The 26,623-nt window shown below is 42.6% G+C and overlaps 1 protein-coding gene across 1 annotated transcript; it reads right to left on the reverse strand.

The window, feature by feature from the left end:
* Positions 1-199: 199 nt before the first annotated feature.
* On the reverse strand, positions 200-3,888 carry LOC310990290 (interferon-induced very large GTPase 1-like). Its single transcript, XM_083977614.1, has one exon. It carries the CDS (start codon positions 3,728-3,730, stop codon positions 428-430), a length of 3,303 nt encoding a protein of 1,100 aa, XP_083833740.1. The 5' UTR covers positions 3,731-3,888; the 3' UTR covers positions 200-427.
* Between the last annotated feature and the right edge of the window lie 22,735 nt (positions 3,889-26,623).

The raw sequence follows: 26,623 nt of genomic DNA on the forward strand, positions 1-26,623 counted from the left end.
CATGATTTCCACATATAAAGTATGTTTTAGAAATTAGTTGCACAGATTGTCAAAAACATCCCCTGCATTCTTGGTTGCACAAGTTGATCACTTGTGACATGTTTATCACCATCCTTCTCACAATTCAAGATCCAACATCCTTTCTTAAGAAATAAAAAAATGAATGAATTAATAAAATATTCATCTTTACATGCATCATATTCACCATTTCACTTTCTCTCTTCTTCTCTTCACAAAGAAAAAACAATGTATTGTGTCCAGCTTCACCATCATAATCACAAATACCAATTTTGTGGAAAAAACATTTATTTCATATGAAAGTTGTTGTATTAGTTTTTATGCCTCATTCATTGTCTGATGAACTGATTCAATTGCCAAGAGATGCCAGAGAACTACTGTTTTTATGTTCTCATGTTTGATTTGATGATTATGCTGGGTGGATCAATTTGTACATTTCATCCAGACTTTCAATTGCTTCTCTTTTTGCTTCTTCATCATTGTGTTTCCTCCACTCACTGGGAATTTCTCCTTTACCCTGGAATTTTAATTCATAGTGCTCCTCCAGTTTCTTTTCAAATCGACACAGAAACCATTTCCAGAATGTCAGTTTTGACTCATCAGGGGTAATGCTCCAGTTAGCAAACCTTGGTCCAGCAGTTCGATACTGTTTATAGGGAAGAGTCTCACCTGAATCACCATGAGGATAAAAGATCCAGTTACCTGCAACTAATGTTGAACAGAATTCAACAACAAATTGGTCTGTGCCTTTGAATGGGCCACCATCAACTGCACGGGGTCGATGAAAAATTACACTGTGGTCAGAACCACTGTGATCTTCCATGGTGTTGGTGCAAACAGCTGCACAGAATGGACACTTTTCCCAGCAGCACTTGCACAGCTGATCAATCAGGATTTGATCAGGTTTCAGTCTGAATTCATTCATCTTATCCAATGAGAGGCTGCTCATCTGCTTCATGATGGGTTCAAGGCCTTTCTCTATCTCTTCTCTGAGAAAGTCAAAATTGTTTATGTCTCTGAAGTTTTCAGGACAAATGACATCAAATCTAAACTTGTCTTTTATCAAACTAGAAAATCCCTCCAGCCACATGTCTGTGTCTCCTCTCTGAGTTTTGACTTGGTCTGTTGCAGTAAATAAAGCCTGACTCACACGTTTTTTCAGGTCTTCAACATTTTTCTTGAGTATATCTCGTGCTTTGTCTGTGTGTGATGTGAAGATGTATTTCTTTACCTCTTCTTTGATAAAACTCTCTACTTGTTTCCTTGGTTGATGGATGTAGGTGATGAAATCATCAAAGTCCTCTTTCTCTGCCAGTGACTTCAACACATGTTTCTCCAGGTTCAGTCTGTTCCCATTGAACGCTGGGACATTACTCTGCATCTCTCCAGCAAGATCAATGGCGGTCTTGTTACAGACAGCCTCAACAGTGGAAACCTTCAGTTTGTCACAGATCAGTTCTTTGAGTATGACAGCAGAACAGCTTCCTTTACAGAAGCTTCTGAAAACGTTGTAATATTGATCTCTTTTGCTTTCTAAATGAGCACATGCATCGTTCTTCCTCTTGAATTCGTTGTGGGACTCTGAAAGCAAACATCCTGCTCTGTCAAACACATACAGTAAGAGATCAACTGTAAACTCCTTCTTCAAAGCAAATTTCCTCTCTGATTCAAATTCTGTCACTTTGTCTTTGACATTTTTGGCCACTTCTTGCAAATATGTTGAACTGTAGCCTCTTGTAGCTACAGGTTTGTTCATGATTGTCTCAAGTGACTGTTTCTCAACATCACCAATCAAAGATCTGATCAGTTTTTGATCTTCATGTTGAAAAGATCCTCTGAAGACGTTCACAACTGTATTGTACCACGCAATTACTTTTCCTGTTATGCTGTTATCCTGATGCTGTTGTGTTTCGTCACAGTGCTCCTGAAACTTGGTGAGGGTCACATACTTTGAGTAACCACCAACCTCTGCTATGTGTTTGTATCTGCCATTTTCTCTCGATTCACCTATAAGAGTCAATTCAAACCCAAGCTCTTTAAGGCTTTTTGTCTGATCTTCCTCCAAGTCGATGTCTTTAATAGGTTTTGTATCTGCAGTCAGTTCTCTGACCCAGCCACTCCAAACAGAGCCAAACTGCCGCTTAAGTTTCTCTTCATCTTTTGCCTTGTCTTTTAACTGCTGAGCGAGCTCTTTGCTCTTCTGTAGCAGCTTGTTCTCAAACTCTGTCTTCTTATCATCAAGCTTTTTACAAGCCTTCTTCTGCTGGATAACTTCATCCAGTTTTCTTTTCACTCCATTCACCAGCTCTTCATGAAACTCGTTCACTTTGTTCTCAAATCGGCCTCGCCACTGAGCCAACATTTCTTTGTCTCTCTCATCATCAAAGTACTTCGTCATATTTTTTGTGGTTTCTTCATATGTTTTACTCATTTCATTAACAAGATGACTGAGCTCAATCTTGTCAAGTTTTCCATTTTCAATCCTGTTATATAACTTGTCTTCAATGGTCAGCATGTTTTTTCTCAGGGCCCAGGTCCAGTTCCCGTACTGGACCTCTAGGTTTCTATACAGCTTAATTTCAAGGGTGTTCTTGAAACTGAAAACAAAATTTTCATTGAGTAGGGCTTTCCACAAGTCCTGAACTTTGCTTCTGAACTGTGACAGAGTAAACCCAGCAGACTGTGAAGCCTTAGATAGGATGAAGTCCTTCAGATCTTGGACGCTCTCACTATAATCTGGATTTGGAGGAGCCATCGGTGGACTTCCCTCCCACAGCTGGGCAAAGTATTTCACATCTTTTTGCACATCAAATGCAATGACATCACTGAAACACTTGACATCACAAACCTCCTCTTTGGCAGCTAGTTGGGCCATCTGGTCCAGTTTCTCCTGCAGGCGTCTCTTTCCATCCATGTTTTTCTCTGCAGCTGAAATATCTGTAACATTCTGGTGAACAAACACACAACTTGGAGAAAGTTTAACTTTCTTCATCCTCATTAAAGCCTGAACAACAATCTGCAGAACATCTTGCATGTCAGCTGGATTCTCTCCAAAGATGTTGATCAGTGTCATGTTTCCCAGACCAACAACAAATGTTGCCAGTTCATTGTCGTGATTAAAAGTGGTGTTACCTGCTAATTCAAGAGCACGCAGTCCTTCAGTGTCCACCACCAGAACATAGTCAAACTTCAACTCTGTCTTCATCTCCTCTGACACTTTGACCAGCTGCATGAAGGCACCCTTGGTGCATCTGCCTGCACTCACTGCAAACTGTAATCCAAACATGGCATTCAGCATGGTTGATTTTCCACTGCTTTGTACGCCCAAAACTGACAACACAAAAACTCTCTGGTCGCCCAGTTTCTTGATGACTTCATCTAAAAGACTAGTGACCCATGTTAGAGGCACATGACCTGCATCACCATCCATCAGCTCCATGGGGTGTCCTGATATCATCAGCTCTGCAGCCAGCTCAGGGAATTTAGACCAGTCAGTCTGTCTCCTCAGTGTTTGTCCCTGCAGAGATTTATGGGCTTCATAGATCTGTCCCATTTCTCTGAAGATGTGCTCCAAGCCAAAATTGGCTGACTGCAGTTTTTTGGATATTTGTTCAAGCTCATCTTGTTTTGATTTTAACTCTTTGTCATGATCTTCCTTCTGAGACTTCTTCTGCTTCTCATCATGACCATCAGATTTGTCATGTCTCTTCATGGCCAAGAGCTCAGACCACGTCTCATCGTATCTTTGGAGAATTGATGTGAGATCATCTGTGGAGAAGGCATCCAGTAAGACCTGAGTCCATTTCAGGAAATACTCTTTGTCTGTTGATGTCAAATTTGAGACACTTTTAATGAACAACTTCACCAGTTCACTGCTGGAAACACCACATTGTTGTTGTCGTATTTTCATCAGTTTTTCTTCCTTTTCACTTTTCTCATTCTCAATGCCTGTGAGCCGATGCAGTTCTTTCTTTACGGTGCACCACTCATGCCACAGTCGGCCATGACAAGGGAGGAATTTATCTTTGATTTTTGAAACATCCATCCCCTTAAGTAAATTAACTATCTTCATAGCAGCAGATTTCCCTGTTTGACAGACTGTGTCATCTTCATCCACTCTGATTCCTGAGACCTCGGCCATGGTTTGAAGCTGGAAGGATGTATGTTGTCCAGACAAGATCTCTCTAATGATCCTTCCTAGTTCTTCAGAAACATCTGACTGGCTTCTATCTTTTAGACCCATTTTGTATTTTCCCTTTTTTATCTGAACTGTACCACAATCATTATCAGCAATGAGACAGATGAGAGGCTTTGGAGAGTTAAGAAATACTGAAAAAACCTTACTTCTTTGGTCACCTTTGTCTGGAGTTGGTAACAGAATGACATTGACTGAAGATTTTTCAGACAGTATGTCACGTTGTTTTTCTATTGACAGGGCGTCACCATGAAGATTACAGAAGGCAGTGCAGTCAGTGAAGGCATCATTGGGTTTTCCAGCAGGACAGTACCAGGCAATCTCTGCCACACCATCCATCAGATGGCGAGACTTGGTGCTACCTGGACAGTTTCTGTGGAAGAAGGTGTTGTGACGGTCGTTGATCAAGGTGTTGATCAGCTGAGATTTAGACACTGACAGTGAACCCAGGCGGAGAAATGACACCATGGGTGTCTCAGCTTTACAGACAGGCGAACTCTTCATGGTGATGATGGTTGACTTGTCTTGATGATGTTTTTCTTATTTGTCTGAATGTCCACAGAGGACACTCAACATCCATTGTGACTGGGTCAGGGACAAGCAAAGGTAAGGCGTACTGACACTGTGAGAGCTTTGTCATCATGTTTTGCTTCAGGAAGCTGTCTGAGCAGTGAAACACTGCCATTTGAACGTCCATTGGATGAACATGAGACTTTTCTGGCTGACCACAGACAGCATCTGTGCTAAAGAAAGCATCAAAGTCACTGTCTTCTGTGTCAACAGTTTCACATACTGCAACAGGATTTGAGTGGTTGTAATAAACACTGACTTGTCTTACAGGAATATATCTGGCTCTGTAGTCTAACATCATCAACCTCTGAAGAAAAGTATGAGCTAGATCTTCCTCAGTTGTTTCATGGTCCTGTTTCACTGGTCGACGTATTTTAAGAAAATCTGCTGGTGACAACTTCTGTTGATATTTGTCTGGAAGGTGAAGACTCTGAAGCAGACTCTTCAGCAACTCTTCAGACATCTTCAGTGATGGCTGTACATAATGAATAAAAATGATGTCAACCAGTGGGAGAGAAATAAATTGTACTCAGATGTCGTGAAAAGAAATTTGCAGTTTCTTACTGTATCCTTGTCTCCAATCTTATCCTTTTGTAAGGTACCTACAGGACAAAAAGCGATTTTTCAACTTAATGTTCTCTCTTAATTTTCTTGAATATTACAAGCTTAGTCATTTATAATTTGATTGTATTAGTTGTAAGTTAAATTATTTGAAAATGTTACCTTTTTCCTCAGTGGTTGATGATAGAGATTTACTTTCAGGTCCTCCCTCCATTGTTGTGTTGCCATGTTTCTCCTCTGATTGTTCACAAACACCAGAGTCAATCATTGGATCGCACTGGGGAAAAAATATTTTAAAAAAATACTACAATAAGTGTGATTGTGCTGATTTTGAAAATGAAGTTTAAGTCACTAAATTACTACTGACAAACTCTCGGCCTTGCATGATGATCCTTATGTGCAATAACTCCACGCCATACAAGACCACAACAATGGTTCAGATATTTAGAACATTTTTATCATATGCATGTTTTCCACTATTCATATGCAAATAAAAGTAACCATGTATCCTTTATCAGGACATTATATTGTTACAGCAGCAACATACCACACATAAGAGACCATCAATGTCATCACCGAAGGACTCAGATAAAACGTTCCAATCTGTTTGACAACACTGCAGAGATTCTGTTGATTCATGAGACCAGCCTTTGACTGTTTTTGTGGTGACAGGCATTCTTTTCACAGCAGGGGTGTAGGAGGGGACCGAGGGGAAGCAGGGTAGAGAATTTATAGGCATCTTTAACATTTGAGTAAAAAAGATCCAGTGTTGCTGACAGAATAGTGACAATTCTCAACTAGTCATTGGTCTGCAGTGTTTGCACATCACCTTTACCTGATTTGGAACCTCAGTTGAGGTGGTACCAAGTATCAGATTCCAGGTACTTACTCAACTAGGGTTGAGTCGAGCTGGTATCACGCAGTGGAAACGTGTTGTGCAGTGGATATTTGTATGTATAGCACATTTCATTCCGTGTGGAAGCACAATGGGCCTCATTCACCAATATCTTCTTAAGAATCTTCTTAGATTCTTTCTTAAGTTGTTCTTAAGAAGTTCCTTAAGAAAACCCTACGTCAGATTTGATTTGATTTTGATTTATTTATTTAGCACAATTTTAAAAACAGTGCAAGGAGGGAACGAAGCCTGGAAGGCTTGTACAAAGTTCCACTCCCATTCATCATAGAATTACATTAACTCAAGATAAACAATGAGAAATACAGAAAAATAAAATTAGAAATGAAACATTAACATGTACAGTGCAACACAAACAAACAAAAGAAAAAGGATGCATAATTAACATTAACAGAAAAATAACACTGAAGATTATGACATGAGGTGTTTTTTCAGTAACTTTCTAAAGGATGTATAAGATGTTGTTGACCTCAGAACCACATCTAAACCATTCCAAAGTTTTGGACCTCTAAAAGTAATATTAACTTGATGCCCAGATGTTCGGCAGAAGGGTAAATGAAGATTGCCACTATGCCTAGTTGAATATGAATGGAGGTCAGATGAAAAAGAAAAAAAATGTTGAAAAGTGTCAGGAAGATTTTGTTTAGCGTTGATAAACTTATGCACAAACAACGCGTTTCATCAACGCGTTCGTAAGCCTCAGAATTGTTCGCAGCTGTGTTCTTATGCCAACTCCTCGTAAGTTGAGGGCGTGTGCCAGGTGAGTCTAATTAACATAGGATTAGCATAGGTAACTTCCCCATCAATGCCCGTAAAAGGGCATGAGACTGCAGGGCCGTGTGCACACAGCACCCACAAGCACTGAGCAGAGAAGGTGAAGTGAGAAAGAAAGTTGAAATGCTCAAATGAAAATCTGGGAGGGAGCACCAGACTCCAAACGTAAAAAGAACTTAAGTAGTGAAGTGGCGCTACTGCGGCAGGAATGAAACAAAGAAACAAACGAAAGGCTTATATTTAGTTTATATTTTTATATTTATATTTAGTAGCGTCAGCAGTGGATGCAGCTCTTCGGTTGTTATCAGAGAGACCACACTCTCACGTGTGCCATCATAAATATCATCATATATCACATATGAAAAAAAAACTGTTGTGTGCACTGTTGCAGCCTGCAATTAGAAAAAAAAAAATCATATCGGCAGCTGTATGCTCCCCTCTTCCCCCCCCAAAAAGAGAAAAAAACAACTGATATGACTTGTCCATAATTTTTTTTAAGAGACTGCAATTATTTGTCAATTATTATTATTAATATATATGATTATTAAAAACATCATAAAAGATAAGAAAATAATTCTTATTCAAATCATATAATGTCATACAACTGCAGAACAGAAGAAAACGCTATAATCGGTTATTTTTGCAGAAGTCTCAGCACCTTAAAGTGTGTAAGTATACTCCTGACTGTTCGTAGATTTTGTTCTTAGTTAAGAACAAAATTTGGATAAGAAAACATTCATGAATGCCACAATCTTCGTAAGTAGGACTTAAGAACAAATTTGTTCTGAAGAACAGTTTGTGAATGAGGCCCAATGTGCTTTACAGAGCATTCCACAAGGCAGTTAAACCAACAAAAACAATAATAATAATAAAGGGCCACCAAAAATGAAAAATTAATAAAAAATAAAATAAAATCGCAGTTAAAACAATAAAAATCTATAAATAATTAAAGCAGAAGTAAGCGATCCAGTGGTTTTGGCTAACTTCCTGTCAGCCGATGGAGTTAGCAGTCCCCGCCCTCGTCCCTACGTCACCACATTCACACGCATCCATTGGCTGCACACACAGAGAGGACCGCCCCTTTATGCCATTCTCTCTCCTCATTGGATAACAGTTGTAGGATACAAGGAAAGTTTTCTCCTGGGCTTACAGCAGAGCAGAGTGACTGACAGACCCGTGTTTCAGACCAAACACTCTATATAAGTGATTGCTGTCGGAAGATATAACTATTTAAGACTTAAATTAACACAAACATTCTGCTTACTTCTGCTTTAAATAAATAAAAAGTAAAAATAGTATAAAAATGTAGCGGCAAGCGGCAATCTGCGGGTTCTAACCTGTTCCGCCCCAAACCAGTGACCCTGACCTTCACTCGCTGCAGCCAACTACATCGCCTACTCTGTCCCTGAAGGCTCCATGCAATACACACCCATTACAAGCCCAGGTTTCTCCAAACCGGGTGTTCGGTTACACTTTTATGATGCCCCCTGTGTGCCAAACGGTTAACGTTTTAGAGCCGATATTCGCTAAGCCCCGCCCTTTGCGAGGATATTTTGCTTGACGACGGCCACGTTTTTCGTCCGATCATGCTCAATTATAATAGAAATGACTGTCTTGGTCCCCCGATGCCATATACAAGTTTGGTTTTGATAGCATACATATTTCAAAAGTTTATTCATTTTACTGTTTTTAACATTATGCAAATTAGCAAAAAATCTGTAATAGCGGTGTTCATGGTCCAGAGGTTTTTTTGTAGAGGACTATCAGGAGGACATGTACAAAATAATTCAAGTTAATAGCTCTTATGGATTGGCGGGGAGAGCCATTTGAAGTTTACACTCTATGTTATGGCACCCCCATTAGGCCGATTGGGACCAAATTTTTTGAGCAGCATTTGGATGTCGTTTATAGTCCACGTGCCAAATTTCATGTCCCTAGGTCCTTCCAGCTGGTCATAAATTAAGAAAACGCAAACAATGACGGTTAATGACGAACAGGCTGCGCCCACTTTCGCCTATCAACATGGCACTCAAGATATTAGTTAATAGTCAACCCTAGAGGATGCATATCAAATTTGGTGAAATTCCGTCCAATGGACTTTGAGATACAGATTTGTGACATTTATAGACCTTTTCAGAGAGTATAAACAAAGACAGGTGTGGCTCATTAGAAAACGCTCAGCTACACTAAATGGAATGGAGCTTTAATTAGTATCCTTGGTAACACCTGTATTTGTTTATACTCTCTGAAAAGGTCTATAGTGCCCCTTAGGCTGAGCTCAAAATGTTTTGGCAGGCAGCTTCCCAGTCCCATTGTGAACCTACCAAGGGGGCAGTTGTCGGTCTGAGAAGTGAAGCTCACTTCTGCGTTCAAAAAACTGCAATCCCCTCGGCTGTCGCTGGGGGCTGGCTCCAGAAGGGAGCAACTCCAATTGAGCCCCATGTTAAAATAGCCGATTTTATAGCTTAAAAAAACATATTTACAGCCTGGTACATTTTATTTTTTTGGTCTCAAACGATAGTTTCTACCCCCGCACACACTCTGAGGGGGGTGAATTTTTTTTAAACTCTACCGTTTTACTATTATTAGGTTTAAAGTTCTGGCCAATTGGGGCGCGAAAACGTTGAGTGACAGGTCCGGGGACCGCTGCTTCGAGGCCAGTGGGCGGGCTCTCGGCCGGCCAACGGCCGCACCGCTCCAAATATGGCAAGTAGAATCCAACATGGCGCGGTTCAAACCCCCGTAGTAGCGGCACAAAACAGACTCCCCCAAACCAATGGGTGACGTCACGGGTGCTACGTCCATTCTTTTTACAGTCTATGGAACCTACCCACCAAGTTTTGTGTTAGTAGGGCAAAGGGTGTGGGAGTTATGGCCAATCATTTCTAAGCCCCGCCCATTGCAAAGATGGCGAGTCATGAGAATAACGGCGCCGAATCGCCGTTTATGGTCGGAACTATGACGGTATGTGATCGTCTTTGAACCTCTCACTTTAATTCTTGATGAATGAAAACATGAGTCCGTCTTGCGCCAGTCAAAGAATTTCACAGTGCGCATGGAGGCTCATAAATGTAGTGTGAAAACGCTTCACTTTTCCAAAACTCCCCGTTGTCCCTTTAAATTTCAAGTCAATCAGACTTATGGTGGGGGGGGGGGGGGGCATGGCCTTTCCAAAAAGTCATTTTCAAGCCTTAATTACAGCGCCACCATCTGGCCGACTGGGCTCATATTTAATATTTTTATTTTTCTGGCTCATTCCAGCTCACAGGACTTTGAGCTCAAGCGGCAGACAATGAATAAAAATAATAAACTGGGAGGAAAACAAGAGGGTTCTACGCCTTTAGTCTACTTGCCAGCCCATAGAGCCCCATTGTGAACCCGGAAATGTTGAGTACCCCAAAGTTTTATGTTTTATATATTATATATATATATATATTTTATGTAAATATATAGTATGGGTCCCAGGTATTCAGAAACTGCCGGATGCTAACTTATATATATTGAGCAATTAGCATAACAGGCGCAATTAGCATAAATTAGCATAATTGCCTATATGGGCAATATTTCAACAAAATTGACTTGGCTGATCTGGGCAATATTGGAGTGGTTTTAGGGGTTATTGTTGATGCTGAATCCATTTCTGACATTTTCAAAATGCAATTATTCTAATTTATGTTAATTATGTCAATTATGCTAATTGCCCAATATAAGTTAGCATCCGGCAGTTTCTGAATACTGGGGACCCATACTATCTCTAACATAAAACTTTGGGGTACTCAACATTTCCGGGTACTCATTGTTGGCAAGTAGACTACTTCGGGGTTAGAAGCAATAAAAGCATATAATAATACTAGACTATTGGAAGGCACAGCTAAAAATGTTTTCAGGGCTTTCTTAAAGCAGAAGTAAGCGATCCGGTCGTTTTCGCTAATGCTGCGTTCCAGGTAGGCTTTTGAAATCGTAAATTACAGCTTCAAGTCACAACTTAAGACTTTGTAGCGTTTCAGGCAACCCACTCATGTTTTTCCGACCTGTTTTACCTGTGAAAAGTGCACTATAGCGGCCACTCGTAACTTCCGACCCGTGAACTCGTACCAGATCAAACTGATACAACTTCACAGGTCGGAAAAACAGGAGTTACGAGTTGCCTTGAACGCACCATAACAGTCCTCGTCCCTACGTCACCACATGCACGGCGTCCCTTGGCTGCACACACAGCCCTGCATGCCGTTCTCTCTCCTCATTGGATAAAAACTGTAGGATACGGTAAATGTTTTCTCCTCGGCTCAGAGCAGAGCAGAGTGACTGAGAGACCCGTGTTTCGGTTCAAACACTCTATGTAAGTGATTGCTGTCGGAAGATATAACTATTTAAGACTTATATTAACACAAATATATCACTTACTTCTGCTTTAAAGCAGAAGTAAGCGATCCGGTCGTTTTGGCCTCCATAGCAACGGCCGACTGGAGGAGCAATCGCTCATCAATCAGTGAATCCAAACATTAGCTACCAGCTGCATTTGAAGCCTTTGATAATCAATCAGTGGATCGATGGATTACCATACACGTATTACGATGCGTGTATTGTGTGTAGTCGTATCTATCATAAACAAGAGATTAACTTTCCTGTTCATGGGGTGCGTTTGTGTCACGCAGTCACGATGCCACCGAGACGAGAGGAGAGCTGACACCGGGTCAGAGGCTCTGATCGCAGGTTTGGTTTCCAGCCACGATGTGGAAGGAGCCTCCACTCTCCTTGTAACAAGTTACAAGTCATTTATCTAACATCACAGTTAGTCTGAAGCTGTTTAATGACGATAAAAATGAAACATAAGGTCGCACCGCTCCAAATATGGAAAGTCAAATCCAACATGGCGCGGTTCAAACCCCCGTAGTAGCGGCACAAAACAGACTCCCCCAAACCAATGGGTGACGTCACGGGTGCTACGTCCATTCTTTATACAGTCTATGCCTTAAACATGTGAATTCAACTACTTTAGTCCATTTTTTAACATTGTAAAAACATCGACTGTCTTTTGCTACGGACTGCAATCCGTTGTCATGGATACATGACAACAACTTCCATTCATTCCAGTCATACATGCCTGACGCGGAGTGATAGCCTATGCTGTGATAAGGCTTTAGAATAGTAGCCGTGGTATATGCTCATTATACCACGGTTAACAACCAATCAGATTGCCGGATTTCACCTTTCTGTTTTATAAGGAGAAATAAAACCAGACGGCTTCGCGTCGGGACTCCATACAACCTGAAGATTATCCCTGAAGATTATCCCTTACTTAGTGTTGGGGCACATCTGATGTGCAACGGGAGGCTGTTCCATAATCTTGGAGCATGGTAACTAAAGGCAGCCTCACCAGTTTTCATGCTGACCCTGGGAACAGTCAGAAGGCCTGCTGCTGATGACCTAAGGGGTCTACCTGACTCATAATATAAAAGCATGTCTGACACATACTCAGGTGCCAGATCATGCAGGCCTTAAAAACCAGGCTTAAAATTTTAAAATCAATTCTAAAACTTACAGGGAGCCAGTGTAAGGACCTGAGAACAGGTGTCATGTGATCATACTTCCTTTTCCTTGTTAAAACTCGAGCAGCTGCATTTTGAAGCAGCTGCAGTCGAGCGATGTGCTTTTGTGGTATCCCAGTGAGCAATGCATTACAGTAGTCTAGTCGATTTGATACAAAAGCATGGACGAGTTTTTCAGCATCATCTTGGGTTAAAAGACTCCTTACTTTTTAAATATTTCGCAAATGATAAAAACCAGCTTTATTTACGGTGTCAATGTGGCTCTGGAAAGTAAGGTTGGTGTCGAGGATGACGCCGAGGTTTCTAACTTGTGCAGTAGTTTCCAGAGACAATTGTGAACGTTTAAAATATATTTCCTCTCTGTGTGTCTTTGCCCCGAAAACCATGAGTTCAGTTTTGTCCTTATACAACTGTTATTCAGTAATCAAAAATTATTTGACATCCAACTATTGATATCGTTCATACATTCTGCAAGGGTATCTATGGGACTCAGATTATCGGGGGACAGGGAAATATACAACTGCATGTCGTCAGCATAATTATGATAAGATATTGTGTAATTTTGTGGTTACACTTGTGGTAAATGAGACTTTTGGCTGGTTTTCTCTAGGACCACTCAAAATGTGTTGGGTGGGTTGTAATTCCATCAAAGCTACTTCTGTTGATTATGTAAGACAAAACTTTGTAAAACATTATGTTTTTGGGAACAAGGAGCAGACTTACCTGCTATATTAATTAAAATTAGAGCAGGGAATGATGGCTTCTTCACGTGGGCCACAAACTCAGTAACCAAACAACAGCCTATTTTATATAGTGTGTGTGTGTGTGTGTGTGTGTGTGTGTGTGTGTGTGTGTGTGTGTGTGTGCGGGCGTGCGCGTCCATCCGTCCGTCTGTCCTTCCATGAAAGCTCCAACACCAACACCAACACGGGTCCCACACAAGCATGAATTCTTGTATGCCCCTGTGTTATTTTTGAAAAAATATAGTGTTATGTCGCTGCTAATTGTCTATATGTAAACACTTTTACATATGCTAACACAGAGCAACACTGACACACTTATTGCTGTTAAACCACTTCTTCTGGTCTTCTTTTATTACACAGAACTCAACCAGTTACATAGCACAGGCGCCACCTACAGGCGACTATTCATATAGCCCCAAACATAGGCTAATACATAACATTTCCTCCCCACTACGATATGTTGTCAATAACAAAATATATTTTTCTTTAACACAACATCAGATATGCTTTTTTTTTTTTTTTTTTTTCTTAGCACCACAATCATGAAACCTTTTTTTTTTTTACTTCCAATAACACGGGAGTTATTCAACTTGTAAATTGTATGTTGAAAACAATATTTCTCAGAACTCACATTACATCTGTATTTGAACTATGCAATGTGTTCACTCATTACGATAACGAACTGGAGGTTTAGTAATCCTCACAGGATAACGTCTAACTGTCTGTGTTACCTCTGTATGTCTAGCATGTGGTGTTTCACTAGACTGATTGATCTTTGGTGATTCAGTGACATCAGAACTTTGATCATCATTCTTTTCTGAGTGTGTTGTTGTAGTGTGAAGTTGCGGGCAACTACCACTCTGAGGCAGTAACACTGGGGGGTTTACAGGTGGGTTCACTGTGGTGAACTGAGGCTGTGGATCAGGGCGTGTCAACATTTGATCCACATGTCGTTTCCACACTCCTTGTTCTCCCACATTTACCCTGTATGACACTGGTCCAGTCTTTTCTGTTACAACCCCTTGTGACCACTTTTCCTCCCCCCTCCTATAGTCACGAACCAACACCGACTCTCCAACAACAAACTGTCTGTCTTTAGAGTGCAGTTGGCGCTGTAGTTGTTGTGTCTCCTGTGACTTGTGCACAATCCCAGCAACACTGGGTTTCAGGAAGTCCAGGCGAGAGCGCAGCCTGCGTCCGAGGAACAACATAGCCGGCGTTTCCTTTGTAGTGGCGTGGGGGGTGTTGCGGTAGGTCAAGAGAAATGTATCCAGGCGTTGTTGCACTGGCGCTGTACCTTTAGAGGATTTCAAAGCATGTTTGAACGTTTGCACAAAACGCTCAGCCAAGCCATTGGTGGCAGGATGATATGGCGCGGAGCGAATGTGCTTGACTCCATTTGACTTCAGAAATGCACTGAATTCTTCTGAACAAAATTGAGGTCCATTGTCACTTACAAGAATGTGAGGAACGCCATAGCGACTGAAAAGGCCCCGAAGCACTTGAATAGTCTTACTGGCTGTGGTACTGTCCATGACATGCACCTCAGGCCACTTGGAATGTGCATCCACAGCGACCAGGTACATATGTCCTTCAAATGGACCCGCAAAGTCCACATGTATCCTTTCCCAAGGACTGGAGGGCCACATCCAAGGGTGAAGAGGTGCCAGCCCAGGCTCTTTTTGTACTCGTTGACATGAGTGGCAGGATTTAGCCTGTAGCTCAATCTGAGAGTCAATGCCAGGCCACCACACGTAACTGCGTGACAAGCACTTCATCCTCACCACACCTGGATGTGCTGTGTGTAGCTCCTTCAACACTCGGGGGCGCAGTTTAGGGGGCACAATCACTCTCACACCCCACATGAGACAACCTTGCTGAATTGTGAGATCATGCCGGCGCAGCAGGTAAGGTGACAGCTCCACATCTGTGTCTTTTGCAGCTGGAAAACGGCCAGTTGAGACCATTTCTAGGATACGCGACAAAATGGGATCAGACCTGGTGTCGCGTCTGATTTCAGAGTTACTGACTGGTAGTGTGTCCAGCTGTGCAGTGTAGAACACCTCTACTGCACCTGGCGTCTCGTGATGAACATGAGGGAGTGGTAACCTCGAAAGTCCGTCGGCGTTAGCATGTGATGAACCTTTTTTGTACTGGATAGTGTAATCATGCGCTGACAGAAGAAGCGCCCACCGCTGCATCCGAGCCGCAGCCATGGTTGGTGTACTTTTTAGCGGGCTCAGGATGGAGGTCAGTGGACGATGGTCAGTGAGTAAGGTGAACTTGTTACCGTAGAGATATTGATGAAACTTACGTACTCCAAAGACTATCGCTAGTGCCTCTCTCTCTATCTGAGCATAATTTTGTTCCGCTTTACTGAGAGTTCGTGATGCATAGGCAATAGGTCTTTCTGTACCATCAGGCATGATGTGCGATAGCACCGCACCAACCCCGTAGGGTGAAGCATCACACGCAAGACGCAGGGGAAGCTCAGGATTGTAGTGGGTCAGCACTTCCTGTGAAACAAGCAGTGTTTTAGCTTTCTGGAACGCTGACTCACAGGCTGACGTCCACTGCCATTTCTTTTCTTTGTTGAGTAGCTCATTTAGTGGTTGCAGGACAGTTGCCAGGTCAGGAATGAAACGACCATAATAGTTCAACATCCCAAGAAATGAACGTAGCTGGCTGACATCACGTGGTGCTGGTGCTTCCACAATTGCACGTACCTTGTCTGGGGATTTGTGGAGACCAGCTGCATCAATGATATGGCCCAAATATTCCACAGACTCTTGGAAAAACAGACACTTTTCTTGCTTGAGGTGCAGGCCAAACTCTTCTAGCCTGCCCAGGACTGCATCCAGCGTTTTGAGGTGAGTCTGTTCATCAGGACCGCTGATGAGGATGTCGTCCAGGTAACAGTGAGTATATGGCAGTCCCAGTAGCACTTGGTCCATAGCCTTCTGAAACAAGGCAGGTGATGATGCTACACCAAATGGTAAACGATTAAAACGGAAAAGTCCTTTCTGAGTAGAGATAGTCAGCAGTTTCTTCGACTCTTCTTCTACCTCCATCTGTAGATATGCATTTGACAAATCCAGTTTACTGAAATGTTGACCTCCAGCCAGTGAGGCAAAAAGGTCCTCGATGCGTGGAAGGGGATATTTATCAACACAGAGGGATGGATTGATGGTGACCTTAAAATCCCCACACAGTCTGACTGTACCATCCTTTTTGCTGACTGGCACCACAGGCGTGGCCCAATCACAGTGCTCCACTGGTGAAATCACACCCTGATCAGTTAGGCGTGTCAGCTCGGCTTCAACTCGTGGTCGAAGAGCATAAGGCACGTTGCGTGGAGGGCAAAACTTGGGTACACTGTCGGGTCTCAAGGTCAATCTAGCTTGAATTCCTTTCATTGTGCCTAGCTTTTTAGAGAAAACAGCGGAATGTCTCTTTAACACTGTCTCCAGGTTCTCTTTCTCTTTTTGTTCAGTGGCATACACAGTCTTTAAGTCTTTCCAGTTCAGTTTAATCACTCTCAGCCACTCTCTGCCAAACAATGGAGGTGCATTTACTTTCACTACGTACAAAGGCAAGTTAGCACATTGTTTATTTAATTTTACTTGCACTTTGATGACCCCTTCTGGTGCTAAAGGTTCTCCAGTGTACGTCTTTAGCATGACATCAGTGGGTTGTAGAGGCAATTTGCTCAGCGTGTTTCTGTACTGTTCCCAAGGAATCAACGAAACTGCAGCCCCTGTATCCAATTCCATCTCCATTTTCTTTCCATTTATTACAGGCAGCACAGAGATACGTGAATATTTCCCTTTTTGAGGCAAGGAATACAGTCCCAACTCACAGTCTGTGTCAGATTTAGTTTCCTCACTTTCACTTTCATTTGCTCTTGCTTCTACATGATAAATTCTTTTCTTTTTATCTTTATCTCTGTATTTCTTTGCATTACCTTTGTGTTCCGGTTTCCCCACTTTCAGTTTCCGTTCTCTGTCTTGGTTGCTTTTGTCTTTACTCCTACACATGCGCTTGGTGTGGCCTTTCCTCCCACACTGGTGACAATCACGATCCTTGTACCAGCAGTCATCATCGGAGTGATTTGTCTTCCCGCAGCGGCGGCATCTGTCCCCTCTCTGTGAAAACACCGCGTTCACTTTAAGCGAGCTGCTCAGCTGCTGTACGTCGCGTGCCGCCGTCTCTGCCGACACTGCATAATCCACCGCTTTCTGAAACGTGAGGTCTCTCTCAGTCAAAAGACGCTTCTGCACAGCTTCACATTTTAGTCCACACACGAATCTGTCCCGTAGTGCGTCCTCCAAATACGCACCAAACTCACAATGTTCCGACAGTCCTTTTAATACTGCAACATACTGTGCCACCGTTTCCTCTTCCCCCTGATTCCGCTTGTGGAACCGAAATCTTTCCGCTATCACGAGTGGTTTCGGAGCGAAATGGGCTTGCAAAACGGCAACAACAAAGTCATAATCCAGCTCCCCAGGCTTGGAAGGAGCAACCAAAGTGCGCAGTAGTCCATACGTTTTGGGTCCCATCACACTAAACAACACAGGCACTTTCTTTGCGGACCGGATCTCATTAGCCAGGACGTAATGTTCAAAACGTTCAATATACGTAGTCCATTGTTCTCTGGTCTCATCAAAAGAATCCACATGTCCGATTATTCCAGCCATGGTGTGTCTTTCGGTGGGTTTTACTGACTCGTCGGAGGAAGAACGGCTCATCCTTTTTCAGCAGCTCACATTAGCTCATTAGCTAGCCGTGCCGTGCAGTGCAGCGCGTGGTTGATCTTTTACGTCCTTACTTTACCCACACCGGCAGTTCACTTGCAGATAGTGAGAAAAAGTCTTCCGGACTACACAACTCGTCGCCAATTTATGTTATGTCGCTGCTAATTGTCTATATGTAAACACTTTTACATATGCTAACACAGAGCAACACTGACACACTTATTGCTGTTAAACCACTTCTTCTGGTCTTCTTTTATTACACAGAACTCAACCAGTTACATAGCACAGGCGCCACCTACAGGCGACTATTCATATAGCCCCAAACATAGGCTAATACATAACATATAGCTTTTAATAAACACTCTACAGATTCAACCTTTAAAACCAAGTCCACAAAACAACAGGAAGTAGAATGGAAGAAATTGAAAACGAGCTCAAAAGTAATGTGTAGCCAAATGTGCCAGGTACCTCAGAGACAAAGACACAAAACAGTGATCCAAGTTCAAGAATTTATTTAATGTTACGTGGGAGTAGGGACTGGGCTGTGGAGGTAGGGAGGGGGAATAGGGAGAGGTGAGAAGGTTGAGGGTTGTTGTGGTTGAGGGGACTGGGAAGCGTGGATTGAGCTGGAAGACACGGAGGGAGCCTGCAACACACACAGAGCAGAACAGAGCAAGACAACCAAACGTTCACACCAAAAGCGTTGAGAGCGTCAGCAGCATGGTCAGCAGACGCTCTCAACGCTCTGTTCACTGCCTGCCAGCTCCAGCGGCCGGCTGAACAGCACCCCTAAACTGACCACAATAGTCAATGTTTAAGTGATGGGCGCCCCCTCTCAGCCTCTTCTTATACTCAGCAGGCCAATGTGGAGCCACTGGGCTGATTGCCATTGTCAGCACAGTGCTGGGCTGATTGGCTTTCTGGCTGCCGATGATGAGCCACAGCACCTTCAGATGATGACAACAAAGATTAAAGTTCACCGCTCAATTTAAGTAATTTCAATCAGAAAAATTATTATTATTATTATTATTTGCAATAATCAAAAAGTATTGGCATGTGCAAACAAGCGCGAAGTGTCAGTTAAGCCCTGTTGCAATGTCATCATTTATGTAGCCTAAACAGGGAAGAGACTGTACAAAGGACAGGAACACGGCATAAGGAAACAGTGCAGTCCCAGAACCACTGTATAATGCAGAAAAACAAGTCAGTCACACCTTAACAGTCGTGTGACAAATGTTGTCCAACTAGTTTGATTATGAAAGTAGATGCAACAGTGGTACATTTTATTCAGATGATAAGAGCTCAAAAATGATAACCTCTACCTTTGGGTTCCCTGTGTAAAAAAAAAAAAAAAAAGTCAGTGTTTAAGGGCATTGATTTCGTCTCGTCTTCGTCTCGTTTTCGTCATGAAAAAAACCATTGTTGACAAATATTTTTCATCTTGTCTGACGAAATTACCACTGATGTCCAGGTCACAGCTTGTCCACGAGAGCATTTTGGAGTTTTTGGATTGTGTATTTGATGAGTTTGATGAGGGAAACCAAGAATTCCCATTAGCCTCCATTAGAGATTAACCGATTGCAAAATTCTTGGCCAATACCGATTTCCGGTTTTTGAGTTCTTATCATTTGAATAAAATGTACCACTGTCGCATCTACTTTCATAATCAAACTGGTTGGACAACATTTGTGACACCAGATAGGCTTTTGGCTATTTAAATCTATCTTTAAGACTGTAAAGGCGTGACTAACGTTTCTCTGCCACAACTGTTTCCTTATGGCGTGTTCCTGTCATTTGTACAGTCTCTTCCTTGTTTATGATGACATTGCAATCAGGCATAACTGACACTTGTTTGAGACTCACTGTTTTGCACATGCCAATAAAGGCTTTTTCCTCAACGCAAATAGGCCTTTCTGGTTGATATTAGTAAAGTTGAGAAGTGAGCTTTAATGTCTGTTGTCATTATCTGAATGCCTCCTTTCAATGACTTTGTATCAAGAAGATGATTTATTGGATTCTGTATTAGTTTTCTGTTGTAGACTCTGCTCCCTTTTGATTTCTTCCATTCTTCTTCCTGTTGTTTTGTGGACTCGGTTTAAAGGTTGAATATGGAGAGTGCTTAATAAAAGCTATATATTTTTTTCATACCTCAACAGGGCGTTTAGAGGGGTGCAGATAAACTAACTTTTTCCAACTAGCTGATGCATTGTAAATTTTTACTTTATATAGTACTCTTGAACTGGTGTATTATTTTGAGTCAGAACTTCTCGTGGGCGGTGAAATTGTCCCTCACAACAGTGTACTGCCTGTGTCGCGACCGGCATTTCGGCGTCCAAATCCTCCACAGCCGGCCGGCTCGCGCCCTGCAGCGATCGTTTCGGCGTCTGGTCTATTTTGTGCACGAGCCGCGAGTGATTGCGTCAATCTTGGCAGGAAGTCACACAAAGAAACACGAGAGAATCTCTTTCAAAATAAAACAATTTTCAAAATAAATCACCGCGATTGATACGTGATGCCAATGTAAGTTTGTAGCCTATATATTATTATAATTATATTTTATACAGAAAATCGGTATTGGCAAAACCGTTTTTTCCAATACCAATTTTCTATATAAAATATAATTATAATCATACAATTGATAGCTTTCAGTCACGTGACTTCCCAGGGACCTGGCGGTCAAAAGCAACATTCCAAAATGGCCCCGCAACGGACTTTCTATGGACAAACAACCGAGTAATGACTTAAATCATCTGTCAGCAGCCGAGAAAGAAAGATATAAAAAACAACTTTGAAGTTTTGGACACTTGTGACCCATATTCAACACCAGCTGCTGTATACGAGCTGTTTAAGATGACCAGTTCCCTGCCGAAGCTCGAGTTGGGCGATGTTTACATTTACCTGGTGGAGAATCCATCATCCTCCACCGCTTGCAACCAATATTTCCGGTGTTATGGTTCAACTGGTTTCTGATTAAAAGCCCCATTTTGTAGTTTTTTGATCTTAAAATAATGTTTCTGAACTCATTGAAGTGGTAGAAATGTACCTGTAACTTTCCTGTGCGGGAACACCGTCCTGGTAACCAGGGGTGGAAAGAGTACCAAAAAAATCTACTCAAGTAAAAGTACAGTTACCTTGATGAAATTTTACTCAAGTAAAAGTAAAAGTACTGGTGTAAAAATCTACTCAAGTAAAAGTAAAAAGTAGTTCATTTAAAATTTACTCAGAGTAAAAGTTACTTAGTTACTTTTTTTTTTTTTTGTGGGGGGGGGGGCTATAATGGCCAGAGATTGGCCTCACATTCTCCGTGCATGTCTCTGTGTTTGAATGTGTCCCTTCTCCATCGATACACTGGTCTCCATCATCTTTTAGCTCGTGTGGCACCAACTTCATTCTGACCTTCTGACACTGCAGTTGTCCAGAGCCAATCAGATGGACAGTTACAGTTACTGGCACTAAGGTTGTCACGATCATGATCATGATACTAAAATTTTCAACTCAATATCGATATTAAGGAAAATATTCGATACTCAATACCATTTTCAATACGGATAAAAAAAGAAAAGAAAAATCTCTCTCTCCCTCTTTCACTCACACACACCTGTTTTTTTTCTTTTTTACTGTCTTTCCTGTCTGCTCTCAAGGAGGGGGGGGGGGTATTTTACTGTAGGTTCTCTCTCTCTCTCTCTCTCTCTCTCTCTCTCTCTCTCTCTCTCTCTCTCTCTCTCTCTCTCTCTCTCACACACACACACACACACACACACACACACACACACACACACACACACACACACACACATGCCTCTTTACTGTAACTGCTCTGAAGCAGTGGGCTGCTTGTCTGTTCCTTTGAGCATGGCCATGGATCTGACTGGGCTCCTACATTTAACTCAACGGACTGCCGGTCCGGCCTTCAGCCCCGGTGTGTCTGGCACGGTCACCATAAACGTAGCCGAATAGATGGGCATGCCTGATAACGTTGTCTTTAATCATTAACGTCAGCTTTTAACCGCTAGCTGTGGCTAATGACTAATATTAAGACGACAACATAGCGACGAGCCCTGTTGCACTAACTCACGTAGCGGTGAGGGGGAAAGAGGTGTGTACCTGCCTGCATAGATGACCTGCCTGCTGCTGTGTGCGTCTGTGAAGGGACAGAGAGAGAGAGGCGGCAGCGGCGTAGCTACTTTTGACAACCCACACAGAGTTATATATTTTTTACTTTGTAACTTAAGCTATTTAAAATGTAACTAAGTAAATTTCCTCCAACAATATGTACTCAAGTAAAAGTAAAAGTACTGATTTTAAAAATTACTCAAAAAAGTACAAGTACACAAAAAAGCTACTTAGTTACAGTAACTTGAGTAAATGTAACTAGTTACTTTCCACCCCTGCTGGTAACTTACCGCAGCTCCGCTGAGCTCCACAGTCTGAGCTCCAGCCCACTGAGCCCAGGCTCCCTGCTCCTCTCACCCACAAACCAGAGCCCTTAGCTGGGCTGCACGGTGACCAGCTGCCCCCCCTCCCCCCGGAGCTTTGCTACGCACCGCTACCGACGGCAACGATGACGGCGGTCCGATAGCAGCGGGACCGGCGACGATGGTAACCCGCCGCCACCGGACACCGGCAACAGCACCGCCCACGGCGGCAGCGACACGGTAACGGGGGTCGGGACCGACCGCGGCGCGGCGAGGACGATGTTGTTTAGCGTATTTTCAGAGTGTTTTCCATTAGTTCGTAACTTTAACATGACAGGCTTTGTCATAGTGAACAGTATTGTGCAGAGTGAGAGAAGTGTGGCGCTGACTGTCCGTAGATTGGCGGAACAGGTTCACTCACAGAAGCATAGTAACAACGCTGCAGTAACATGTGAACTGCGGCTTGATTTGTGAATTTGTGTCAAATCTGCGGACGGAAGTGCAGCACAGCTGTTGTTCGGTACGGTAACCAGTTAAATCAGACACCAGTTGGGCCATAACACCGGTATTTTTGAAGCAGCAGGGAGCAGTGTGTGTTTTTCTGCCTTGTCGCGGACAGCGGGGAAGTGGATTGTTTTGACCGCCAGGGGGGCGTTCCATAGACCAGAGCAGCTTTTTTATGCAAATGAGAATGACCGATGCATTCTGGGTAATTTAGGGGCAGCTACCGGCATTTTTACATTGCACTCAGTGGCTTTTTGTGTTTTGATGGAGCGTAGACTAACTAACAATTAATCTGAATGTTTTATTTTTTGTTTCTTTTGTAGCACTATGTCTCCTAATTATTTTGACACCCTCTTTGAAACCCACCGTTCACGCTATCTTGAAAAATTACAATTAATGAATCTGCCGGTATGCTCATTTAGCCTCCCACAATGATCAATGACCCCACAAAGTGGCCAGAAATGTCTTATCCAGACATCTACACGTATTTGGTCGAATCACCGGGGAGGTTTTGGCTAAGTGTTGTCTGTTAATAACCTGTTAATAGCCAACTTTTTTGTTAGTTAGTTTGTCAAGCCAGTTAGGCTGAACTTTTCAATGGAGGGATGCTGGTAGCTGCCCCTAAATTACCCAGAATGCATCGGTCATTCTCATTTGCATAAAAAAGCTGCTCTGGTCTATACGGGCCGTGACGTCACATGAAAGCTATCAATTGACACCATTTGTTTGGCTTGAGTACCCTTTCCCAAATTTAATGCAAGTAGCCTACCCCTCTCCCAGACAACATTTTGCTTATAGCCTATAACTGCAATGAAAACCACAACTAGTGGTACCCCCCTTTTCAAGAATAAAACCTCACAAATAAGAAATAGAGTGAGAGTCTATAAGCCAGGGCTACTCAAATACATTTTTCGAAGGGCCAGAATTTTTCTTAACCGACACCTTGGGGCCGCACATTCAAATAGGCCTAGATTGAAATTAAATTCACCTTTTTCGTCTAATAATTTAAATATTTTTTATTTTACTTGTAAGCACATGATTTTTATTTATACACTTCATGGTGTTTTGTATGATATAAAATGAAAAATCACATGTGATGTAAATGATGATATGACATTGTCATATCATCATTTACATATCATGCTGGAGCTTTACACTGCTGACTTGTATCCTCAGACATGCCCTGTGATTTTCAGCTTAAATATGAAAGGAGGCTGACCATCACAGGACATGTCTGACTCTGTTCTGAGGATACAAGTCATTGGTCCTGAAATGTGTGTTTCTCTTCTATAATACACATTCTACATCTCGGAGGCGACGTCTTTCCACACATGGGCTTCCTTCACCTTTCAAACGAGGCAGAGCTCAGTGGGAAACAGTAGGACAGACACAGGCCGAAGGCACCGGGACACAACACCGGGGGAGAAGCAGGTCGTGCAGCTGTGCACCGCTGACGTGCACGAAAAAACAATTGCGTCTCATCAAATGCGCGCGGCTACGGCTTTTGAGTTGTGAGCGTGCATGACTCGCGGCTACATTGAATGGGTTTGAGCGCGCGAAAAAGACGCTTCATCTGAACGGCCCCCCATGTATGATGCACACACAGTTGAACCAAGACGGCGGTGAAAATCACCCACGGTCTCTGCAGACAGGCAGAGAACCCTGCAAGCCAGCTCGCCCCCCAAACACTCGCGCATGGTGATTTGGGTTCGTCAGCGTTATTGTATCCCAGTGCAGGGCCTCACAGGCACACACAAACGCTCCGCACGTGTTTCCATGTCCCAGCGCTTTGACTTACAGGCGCACGGAGCCCGAGAAATACAGTATACAGTAATATGTAAACTAGTAGAACTCAGTCGCGGGCCTGATTGGAAGGTTCGGCGGGCCGGATGCGGCCCGCGGGCCGCCTATTGAGTACCGCTGCTATAAGCACTTCTGCCCTTCAGCTCTCTGTGTGTGTGTGTGTGTGTGTGTGTGTGTGTGTGTGTGTGTGTGTTCATCTCTCGTGCTCTGTTTTGATTAATAAACACAAATAGGCTACAAACGTACATTGGCATCACGTATTTGTCAATCGCGGTGATTTATTTTGAAAATTGTTTTATTTTGAAAGAGATTCTCTCGTGTTTTTTTGTGTGACTTCCTGCCAAGATTGACGCAATCACTCGCGGCTCGTGCACAAAATAGACCAGACGCCGAAACGATCGCTGCAGGGCGCGAGCCGGCCGGCTGTGGAGGATTTGGACGCCGAAATGCCGGTCGCGACACAGGCAGTACACTGTTGTGAGGGACAATTTCACCGCCCACGAGAAGTTCTGACTCAAAATAATACACCAGTTCAAGAGTACTATATAAAGTAAAAATTTACAATGCATCAGCTAGTTGGAAAAATTTAGTTTATCTGCACCCCTCTAAACGCCCTGTTGAGGTATGAAAAAAAAATATAGCTTTTATTAAAGGGACAACGAGGAGTTTCTATTCGGTTATAAAAAAGTCTCACGTTAATGTGGATGAATCTCCGCTACCCACACTTGTTAATGGGCCCATTTTCGATAAATATATCATTCTGTCTCTATCGTTATTTTGTTATTATTAGTGGTGGCGGAGATGCTGGTCGAGCCGACCAGCGTTTTTTACTTTCGGTTTCGCAACGAGTCATGAGAATAACGCAGCTGAATCGCCGTTTATGGTCGGAACTACGACGGTATGTGAACCTCTTTGAACCTCTGACTTTAATTCTTGATGAATGAAAACATGAGTCTGTCTTGCGCCGGTCAAAATAATTTTACGGTGCGCGCGGAGGCTCATAAATGTAGTGTGAAAACGCTTCGCTTTTCCAAAACTCCTCGTTGTCCCTTTAAGCACTCTCCATATTCAACCTTTAAACCGAGTCCACAAAACAACAGGAAGAAGAATGGAAGAAATCAAAAGGGAGCAGAGTCTACAACAGAAAACTAATACAGAATCCAATAAATCATCTTGATACAAAGTCATTGAAAGGAGGCATTCAGATAATGACAACAGACATTAAAGCTCACTTCTCAACTTACCTAATATCAACCAGAAAGGCCTATTTGCGTTGAGGAAAAAGCCTTTATTGGCATGTGCAAAACAGTGAGTCTCAAACAAGTGTCAGTTATGCCTGCAATGTCATCATAAACAAGGAAGAGACTGTACAAATGACAGGAACACACCATAAGGAAACAGTTGTTGCAGAGAAACGTTAGTCACACCTTTACAGTCTTAAAGATAGATTTAAATAGCCAAAAGCCTATCTGGTGTCGCAAATGTTGTCCAACCAGTTTGATTATGAAAGTAGATGCGACAGTGGTACATTTTATTCAAATGATAAGAACTCAAAAATGCATGGAATATGTGCACACACCTTTTTTTTTTTAGGTTTGAGCTACACTGTTGTGAAAATGTAAAAGGCAATGCAGTCCTAATATGTGGATGTGTACTGTATGTGGGGAACATCAATAAATGTTAAAAGAAACACAATGATATAGGCAAGATTTTGTGACAGTTTTTCACAACGCTAAAACACCTCTCTTGAAACCTATACTTTTCACAAAACTTAATTGTCAAACTGTCACCAAATCTCCGACTCTTCCTCTTGATTCTTCT

This window comes from Trachurus trachurus (assembly GCF_905171665.1).
Source record: "Trachurus trachurus genome assembly, chromosome: 8".
NCBI classification, from domain to species: Eukaryota; Metazoa; Chordata; class Actinopteri; order Carangiformes; family Carangidae; genus Trachurus; species Trachurus trachurus.